The 9,391-nt window shown below is 31.6% G+C and overlaps 1 protein-coding gene across 1 annotated transcript; it reads right to left on the bottom strand.

Annotated features, from left to right (window-relative positions):
* Positions 1-5,040: 5,040 nt before the first annotated feature.
* Positions 5,041-5,640, bottom strand: LOC107062294 (uncharacterized). The gene has a single exon (XM_015312793.1). The coding sequence runs from the start codon at positions 5,638-5,640 to the stop codon at positions 5,041-5,043; it is 600 nt and encodes a 199-aa protein (XP_015168279.1).
* Positions 5,641-9,391: the final 3,751 nt, after the last annotated feature.

Genomic DNA, 9,391 nt, shown 5'->3' with positions numbered 1-9,391 from the left:
CCCTTTTCCCAAGAAAGATATTAGAAGTTTACCTCAACAAGCCAGTCAAATCATATAGTGCGCCAGTAGGATATTAATTGATAAAGTCAAAATCTTTCTCTAGCTATAGACTAGCTATTCCGCATTGCCCTCTCCACCTAGGCGAAAGATAGGGCGTCAGGCGAGCGCAATTGGATTTTTCCGAACAAGCCTCAAGCTTGAATGAGCTCAAATCATATAGTGCGCATGCCCGATGGATGGAATCTGTCGAAGGCCTTTTCTTTGCCTAGTACAATGATCAAAGATAACATTATGACATGTTTGGTAAAAAATCTTAGCAAAACTGCAATTCATGTTTGATAACAACAGAATCCAATTCAAAGAGCTGAAAAAAAGATAGAGGGTAAACAGTTTTATACCTCAGAGGCTCGTAAGTGTTTGTATCAATGTTGACAATCTTATCTCCTGATTCCAAGTCCACAAGTACATCATATACCTGCTGCAGAAATTAAAAATAGATAAATTGTATAAATAGATGTTTTAGTTAAAATGAATATCTAGAACAAGGACTACTCTCTGCCGAAAAGATCAAAGACTTCTCACAGTGTCAGATGTTGACACAGATGGCAGTGATCAGGCACAACTGCATCACTTATTTGAACAGAAGCAGGTTTACTGCTTGGTCTGTCAGAGGAGGATGCTGGTAGAACAGCAAACTGCATTACTGGTGCAAGTAATGCATTAAGAAATGTTCTTAATCCAAAGCCAAAAATGATTCCAAAGTTTGTCACAACTTCAGATACAAGAAAAAATCTTTTTCAATTTACTCACATTGCAAAACAGCTTATTAAATAAAAGGTTCATCAATCTGTGAAAACTCAAAATTATCAAAAGTTTCTTATAAATTTTGTCCCTAACAAATTAAGAACAGTAATAAAATCATTTAAGGAGACAAAAGCAGGAATTGGTCCACTGATCCACAGTAATGATCTAGAATGCCACTGGTAAATTGACAGCCAAGAAGGACTTTCTACAAATTGACAGCCAAGGACTTTCTAAATAAGAGGAATCAAAATACTCAAAATGAGAAATGCAATCTAATTGAACATTCACACTGAAATTTCTGAACACAAACAGTTGTTAAAATGATTTCGACTCCTGTAGAAGTATTTCAGATCGCATCAGGCCACAAACAGGGAAGCATTGGAACATGTAAATCATTACAAACCAACCCTATTTCTAAACAGGCTTGCCAGATGCTAGACGAAGTGGAAAGGTTTACAATATATCATTTAAAATGCACTTCAGAATTTATATAATGAGAGGGGAAACTAACACAAACTCATTTGACAGTATCTAAGAGAAGGAAGAAATAAATGCAAACTTGATCAAAATATATTTAAAAGAAGAAGGAGAAATATAAATTCATGCTCTCAGAAAAGGGCCAACTATTAACTGCAGAAAAATCCTTTAATGAATACACTTGAAAACACTGATTCTAGACGAACTTTCGGGACAACTTATTATCAAGACTTAGTTACATAGATAAATTTGATCATTTTTAAATCAAAATATTAGAACAGGAAATTCAATGGCAGTTAGGCTAAACAAAATTTACAACGACATGAATTAGATAAAAAGCTTAAGCACATAAGCAGCCGATATCCATAAATGATTTCTCGATGCTCAAAAATAGACGATATGGCAGATTAAAGATTCAAAGCAAAGCTAGAACTCATTGTTAGCTAATTATTTTTTAGAGAAAATTAAATGGTTAGTACTTAGGATAGAAATTTAAACCCGAAGGCATGACATACAAATGTGAGCTTAAATGATCCCAAAACATGAAAATTAAGCTACTATGTGCATTTGTAAAGCAGAATTTTTTCTTCAGCCTATTAACACTAGAACTTTCTTCAAATGTTCAAAAAGCAAAGTGGACAAATAAACAAAAAAAAACTAGCCCTTTACCTAATCGCAGTCGCTAGCTCATTTCTCTACCAAATCGGAGAAAGCTGACCTCACGATTCGTTACTGCATGTACTACTTGTCTCATCTTTTAAGACCATTTTATCCAAACATAGGAGAAATTGCTTCGCTATGATGTCCATTGTAAGAAGTCATTATGAGCTGCCAAGCAAGTAACCGATTCACTCACATTGCCAAATTTCAAGGAGTTCTTTTGTTTAATATAAGGTTATCCCAACTGGACCTTTACAAGATAGTTAAGAAGAAAGGTGTTGAACGTTCCACTAGCACTCATGGAAATTGTATAAAAAGAGAATCAAGAAAGGTTTGTAGGATAGGGAACAGTTTTATAGATTTGGGGAATAATCTCTAATTTGTTACGTATTTATTTAGGATGCATCCACCACGTTCCAATTTGAATAGAATGAGGAATAGTCTCCTAACTCGCTTTGTCAAAAGAAGCAGAATGAAAATCTGAACTTCTAAAAGAATATAAAAAAGCTTGGTAGATTACACTTCAAATGATAGACACAATTGGTAGGCCTCCAGGAATAGGTTTGTTATGATGCAGATACAATTGTATGATTCGAGATATTAGAAAGTACCAGTCGTTTCTTAGCCGCTCCAGCATTCAATTTTCCGGTCTGATTATTCTCCAACCCTGGTGAATTCGCCGCCATTGCTTGTCTCTTCGCCACAGATGAACGCCTTTTCATCACCCTGTTCTTCAAGAGAATGAAGAAGAAGTTGTTATTCTTCAAGAAAACGAAGAAGAAGCGGATTTGAATGACTCGATTTAGGTATCCGTTAGGAGCGGACAACGGAAGGATCAACACTTTGAAGGGATTCGTTCTTGAATTAGAAAAAAGCTCGCGCTTCCCCTTTGTTTATACTTTTTATTTTTTGGAAAAGATAAATTCAAATTATAAGTAGTAATTATATGGTAATTGACGGATTATATTAATAGAAATATATTTTGTTAGAAGGAATGAAATATGTGACCTTATACTAGGTTTAGTACATTTGAATTGAATTTGAAAGCAATGTTTGAATTTAAAGTTAGAAAAAGAAATTTATTAAAGTCAAATTATGAGTAAGCATGAACAATAACATATTCGGTGAAATCTCACGAGTTAGCTAGATCCAAAGAAGATGGTGTGTTAGTTTTGTTTCAAAATTTTAAAATTATAATTGGTGATTATTTTGAATTAGTTTTTTGTTTATTAAACTTACCACATTTGGAAAAAAAAAAGCTTCATGAAGTTCATTCACAAAAAAATTGAACTGTATTTTCGCGTCCAAACACAATAAAAAGGATGATATATTTTAGGTCTTATCTCTAAGTACTTATATTTCAATTTATGTGAGACATTTTTAATTTATTTAATTCTAAAAAGAATGATTTATTTTTTCTTGATTGACAAATATTTAATGAAATTATCAATTTTGCTCATATTAGGTCTCACTAATTTGAGAAAAAGTTCACAAATGTCATTCTTATATTTAAAAATCCATATCTTAAAGATAGTTTTAAAAAAATATATTTTTTCCATAGTTCTTAATATTCATGTTCAGTCAATTTACATAAATTATATAAATTAGAACAGATGAAGTAATTACTATGAATAATTTGTCCTATGGTTCGGATTGAGACTCTACAAACTTTCTATAAATAGTTGATTTATATTCTTTTGGAGGTTTTATTTCTCTTAAAATAATTCTAAAAATTAAAGTGTATGTTACGTTTCTACATCCTCTATATTGTTATTCTTGGAGTTAATTTCCGTTAATTGCATTCTAAAATTACTTTTGTTTCATAAATGTCGGCCAAGAGAGAAGAATGTCTTTGAAGTGTTTAATATATTTTGAGAAAAATAGAAATAGTTGAATGTTATTTTTATTCAAAAAGAAACACAAATAATTTTTATAGACAATTCTCAAAATACGAGTGATCATCCACGCAAATAACTCGTTAACTGAAATGCAAATAACTCGTTAATTAAAATGCAAAACTTCTTTTCTCAAAAAGAAGTAATTCTCCCTTAGTCTCAACATATATGATATACGTCAATGTCATATTTTATATTGATTAAAAACAATTTAACTTTTAACCTTAGTGAAATGATTCATAGTCATAGATATATCTAAGATTTGTTTTAGACAACAAATTTCAAAAATATTTTATTTTTAAAAAAATTATGTTAAATTAAACGATACGATATAAATTGAGACGGATTAATATTGTATATATAGTACGACATTTTGTCATACTATTTGAATTGATACTTCAAAAAAAACTCAAGAAAGTTTTATCATTTTTGTTGGTTCTTGCTCTTTAGGAAGTCCAAATATAATAAATCAAATATTTATCCAATGTACGATGCGGAAAAAGTTATAAACATCGTTTTGCCAATAAAGAAAATGAAAATCTGTAGATTCTTTCTACTTTGAAAAAGTAATAATTCAAACAATGTTGACCCAATAAATTGCTAGTAGTAATTTGTTAAGTAGTAGACATATGCTTCAACTTATTTGTCTTTTTTTTTAGTTTATTTTAAGATGCTTTTTTTGAAACTCTTTAATTCTAATTTTTCACGTGACATATTTTGAGATCACAAAATTAAAGGATATTTTGATATATTCTACTTATTTTTAGTTTAAGATCGTAAGATTAAAAAAAAAATTAAAATTTTCTTAAACTTCGTACCAAGTTAAAATCAATAACATTGAAACTGTGAAAGTAATGTTTGTGTGAAATTAGGAATACTTGTTTTTTTTTACAACCAGCACGCTAGATAAATTATATTAATGCATACAAAGGTTCAAAGAGTTAAAAGATGTGATAGCATCACTTATAATCCATGGGAAAGTAGAGAGCCAAACAACTTTGCATACTAACAAAATAGAAAATTTTGCTAAATTATGTGCTACTAAATTCCAAGACCTTGGAATATGCATCACATTAACCACTTCAAAGTACTTCATAAGGTTCTAAATGTCTTCACAAGTAGTCTCTATCTCCCATGAGACTATAGTTCTTTATAGTACCATATCCACCACATTTTTTGCATATGATAAGATTTGCACCTTTGTCTACCCCTTTTCTCTAGCATTCTCCATCGCCATACGAATTGCAATTGCTTCAGCAGTAATGGCTTTCCCAACATATTGAATTGGGGTACCAAAGTAATGAAGCAGGTTACCATAGCTATCCATTGCCACCACACCAATGTTTGTCGTCTTCTTTTCCTTATGTACACTAGCATCCGCAAACACAACAATATCATTTTGTGCCATAGTTATATTTCTATCATCATTACAAGCAGGTATAACTATAGGGGAAAATAGAGGGATCAAATTGCTTTCATATTCATGGAAATCAAAAAGAGCTTTGTTAACAATATCATTAGGATTAGAAATTTCTCCATTGAAACTCTTCGAATTTCTAGCCTTCCAAATTTGCCACATAATAGAGAAACTCAATTTAATAAGCTCAATAGAGTCTGGGTATTTTTTAACATTTGTAAAAAGATCATTCCACCAACCAGCAAAATCCACAATATTTTCTAAATTAGGCCAATTAATGGGGCAAATTTTCCAAACTAATTGAGCACTAGGACACCTAAAAAGCATGTGATCAATCGTTTCACTCTCAAGTCCACAACCCTTATACACTCCACAAATATGCCTCATTCTCCTAGAAATAATGTGGTTGATCAGTAACACATTCAAAATACATTTCCGAATAAAGTGCTTATACTTGTTTTTAATATTCATAGACAATAAAAAATTTCAGAATTCTTTTGAGAAAAACTGATTACTAGATTGGGCTCTCTCGTTACTCACTTGTTCACATCTAATCATTTCCCTCGCTAAGTGGTATCCTGATTTAACCTCATACTTCCCAGACTTGGTATGGTGCCAAATAATCTTATCTGATGAACATGTGGTTGAAATAGGTATAGAGACTATTGTATGGAAATCATTTGGGCAAAAATAATTTTGAAGTTCATCCAATTTCCATGTATGGGTACTTTCCTCTATAAGATCATTCACTCTCAACTCGACATCTATTTGAGCATGCATCGGACTAGGTTTGAATCCACTAGAGTTAGGAATCCACGGGTATGTCCACACTTTAATACTTTCTCCAGAGCCTACCCTCCATCTAATGCCCTTTTGTAAGAGATCTCTACCCCAAATAATGTTTTTCCACATCCACGAACTATTAGATGAACAAGTGGCTTTAAGGAAGGAAGTATAGGGAAAATATTTACCCTTCAGGATTTTAAAAAGTAATGAATCTTCTTGGGTCAAAATTCGCTAAGCAAGCTTTGCCAACAACGCTTGATTAAACGACTTTAAATCTCTAAAGCCTATTCCAACTTTAAACTTTGCTAAACATAGATTTTCCCATTTTTCAAAGTGCATCTTCCTTTTATCCTTATCATGCCCCCACCAGAAATTAGAGAAGATAGTCGTAATCTCTTTACATAAGGAATTCGGAAATTGAAAACAGGATAACGCATAAGATGGAATTGCAGATAATATAGATTTAAGCATCACTTCTTTCCCTGCCGGACTTAAGAAGTTATTTTTCCACCCTTTTATTTTGGATTTCACCATATATTTAATAAACTCTAGCATTTTTTTCTTTGATCTTCCAACTACCGCAGGCAGCCCCAAATATAATCCTAAGTTATTCCTTTGTAGTTGTCCTAACACTTCATTAATACTATCTTTTTCAATATTAAAACAATTTTTACTAAAGAAAATAGCAGATTTAGTGAAGTTCACCTTTTGTCCCGAACACTTTCCATAAATTTTTAACATTTCAGAAATTTTTTGAGGGTTTTGAATATTCGCATTACAAAAGATAAAGGAGTCATCAGCAAAAAATAAGTGATTAATAATATGCCCCCCTTTACTTAAGCTTAACCCTTGTATATCCCCACATAACTCCGTATGATTTAAGAGTCTGAAAAGACCTTCAGCACATAAGAGGAAGAGATATGGAGAAAGTGGATCTCCTTGCCTTAATCCTCTAGTAGGTTTCACCTCTCCCGATATGTCCTCATTAATATTAAATTTATATGTTGGGGTAGTGATGCATTGCATAATCCAGTTAATAAAAGTTTCATGGAAACCCATTTTAGCAAGTAATTTTTGAATATAAACCCACTCAACTCGATCATAAACTTTAGCCATAGCTAGCTTAAGGGCTATATATTTTTGTTTTTCACGTCTTTTATTTTTAAGAAGATGAATGGACTCATGTGCTAGAACAACATTATCTACTATTTGTCGTTTTCCAAAAAAAGCATATTGATTTGGAGAAATAATATTGGGCAGGTAACCTTTAAGTCTCTTAACAATAATTTTGTACATTGTAGAGCATAAGCTTATGGATCGAAATTGACTTACATCACTATGATTTTTCACTTTAGGGATCAAAGTTATGAGAGTTTGGTTCCAAGAAGGTAGCAAATATCCTAAATTAAAAAGGCTTTTTACAGCTTCACAAATATCAGCGGAGATAATATTCCAATACTTTTGAAAGAAAAAGGGTGTCATCCCGTCTACTCCTGGAGCTTTTAATGGATGCATATCAAAAACAGCTTGTTTAATTTCCTCGTTTGTTACTCCTCTAGTAAGCATATCATTAACCGAATTATCTACTAAGGTAGGAACTAGATTAAGAACGTGATCAAAGTTCATAGGTCGGGAAGTAGTGAATAAATTTTTATAAAATCTTTCTACTTCTATTACAATATCACTATGATCGGAAATCCTACGTCCATCATCTAAAGTAAGCCTCTTAATATTGTTACACTTACTCCTCTGAATCGTTTTCATATGAAAAAAAGAAGTATTCTTAGCGCCTTCTTGAAGCCATAAAGCTCTAGATTTTTGTTTCCAATAGGCGTCTTCATCCTTATACACCTGTCAAATTAGGAATACTTGTTGCATAGACGAAAAATAACAAAGATAATTTCTTATTTTTAAGATAGGTTTGAAATAGACATTTAAATTAGGAGTTGATATAGTTTAAACAAAATCAAAACCCTAATTTTTTGAATAGTTGATTTGCATTTTGAAATCAAGTTAAAGTTATATATATATCTTATCTTAATACTAATTGCAATACTCTACTAATCAATCAATATACTCATTAGGCAAGATGACATATGCTAAAAAACCTCATATATATATATATACTAGACACAAGTGCAAGTGCAGTGTCTATACTAGTACGGGCCAAATATCTGTTATTTTTTTGTCTCACTTTATGTGACATAGATAAAATTTAGAGAGTCAATTAAATTTAATATGATTTTTAAATATTTTATGTTGTTATTATTGTAATTTATAGTACTTTTTTACGGAATTTTTAAATAATGTATGTTACTTCCCTTGTCACAATATATATATATATATATGTGTGTGTGTGTGTGTAGCGCAAATAGAATTTCAAGAGTTAATATGTTGTTAATTATTGAGATTTACAATACTTTTTACGTGGTTTTCAAATTAAATAATACATGTTACTTCTTTTGTCCCATTTTATGTGACACAAATAGATTAATTTTATGAATCAATTGAACTCTTTTTCATAAGAAATTGAATTTTTAATATGTTTTTTTAAAATATTTTATGTTGTCAATAATCATGATTTATAGTATTTTTTACGCAATTTTTAAATATACAAAAAAAGATTCAAAAATAAGACAAACAAATTAAAACGGAGGAAAAAAGTAGACAAATATATTTGTAAGAGTGGAACCACACAGGTGAAGCAGGCATGTTGACTGTCACCCGTGTGGTTATCCACACTTATAGATAAGTAGTAGATATATCTTTATGAAGACCTCCGTAATGAGTTGGGGAAGCATTGTGTAGTCCCACCATTTTATAACGCCTATTGGCTTTAAAAATGGTGTGAGTACATGTGTTAGTTCCCAAACTAATTACGTAGGTCCTCGTAAAGTTTTTTTATAAAAAAATATGGGTGTTCCGAGGTACTAGATCAATGAGCTACTACACACGAAAAATAGGATAATTCCTAAAAGAGAATGGGCCTGTAAATGCGGAAGTAGGAGTTAAAAATGGTGTGAATATACATGATGGTTCCCTTAGTCATTACAGAGCTCCTCTTAAAGTTTTTTCAGGAAAAAAAAAATTGGGTGCTCCTAGGTACCAGATTCATGGGCTAATACACACGAAAAATCGAGAAATTTTGGTAATTCCTAAAAAAGGCCTATAAATGCGGGTATAGGTGTCAAAAAATGGTGTGAGTATACGTGTTGGTTCCCTAACTTATTATGGAGGTCCTCATAAAGTTTTTTCAGAAAAAAAATTTGGGTCATCCGAGGCGCCAGACGCATGGGCTAATACATACGAAAAATCAAGAAATTTGAATAATTCCTAAAGAGGGGCCTGTAAA

This window comes from Solanum tuberosum, unplaced genomic scaffold (assembly GCF_000226075.1).
Source record: "Solanum tuberosum cultivar DM 1-3 516 R44 unplaced genomic scaffold, SolTub_3.0 scf00213, whole genome shotgun sequence".
NCBI lineage: Eukaryota > Viridiplantae > Streptophyta > Magnoliopsida > Solanales > Solanaceae > Solanum > Solanum tuberosum.
This window is presented reverse-complemented; position numbering and strand designations above follow the sequence as displayed.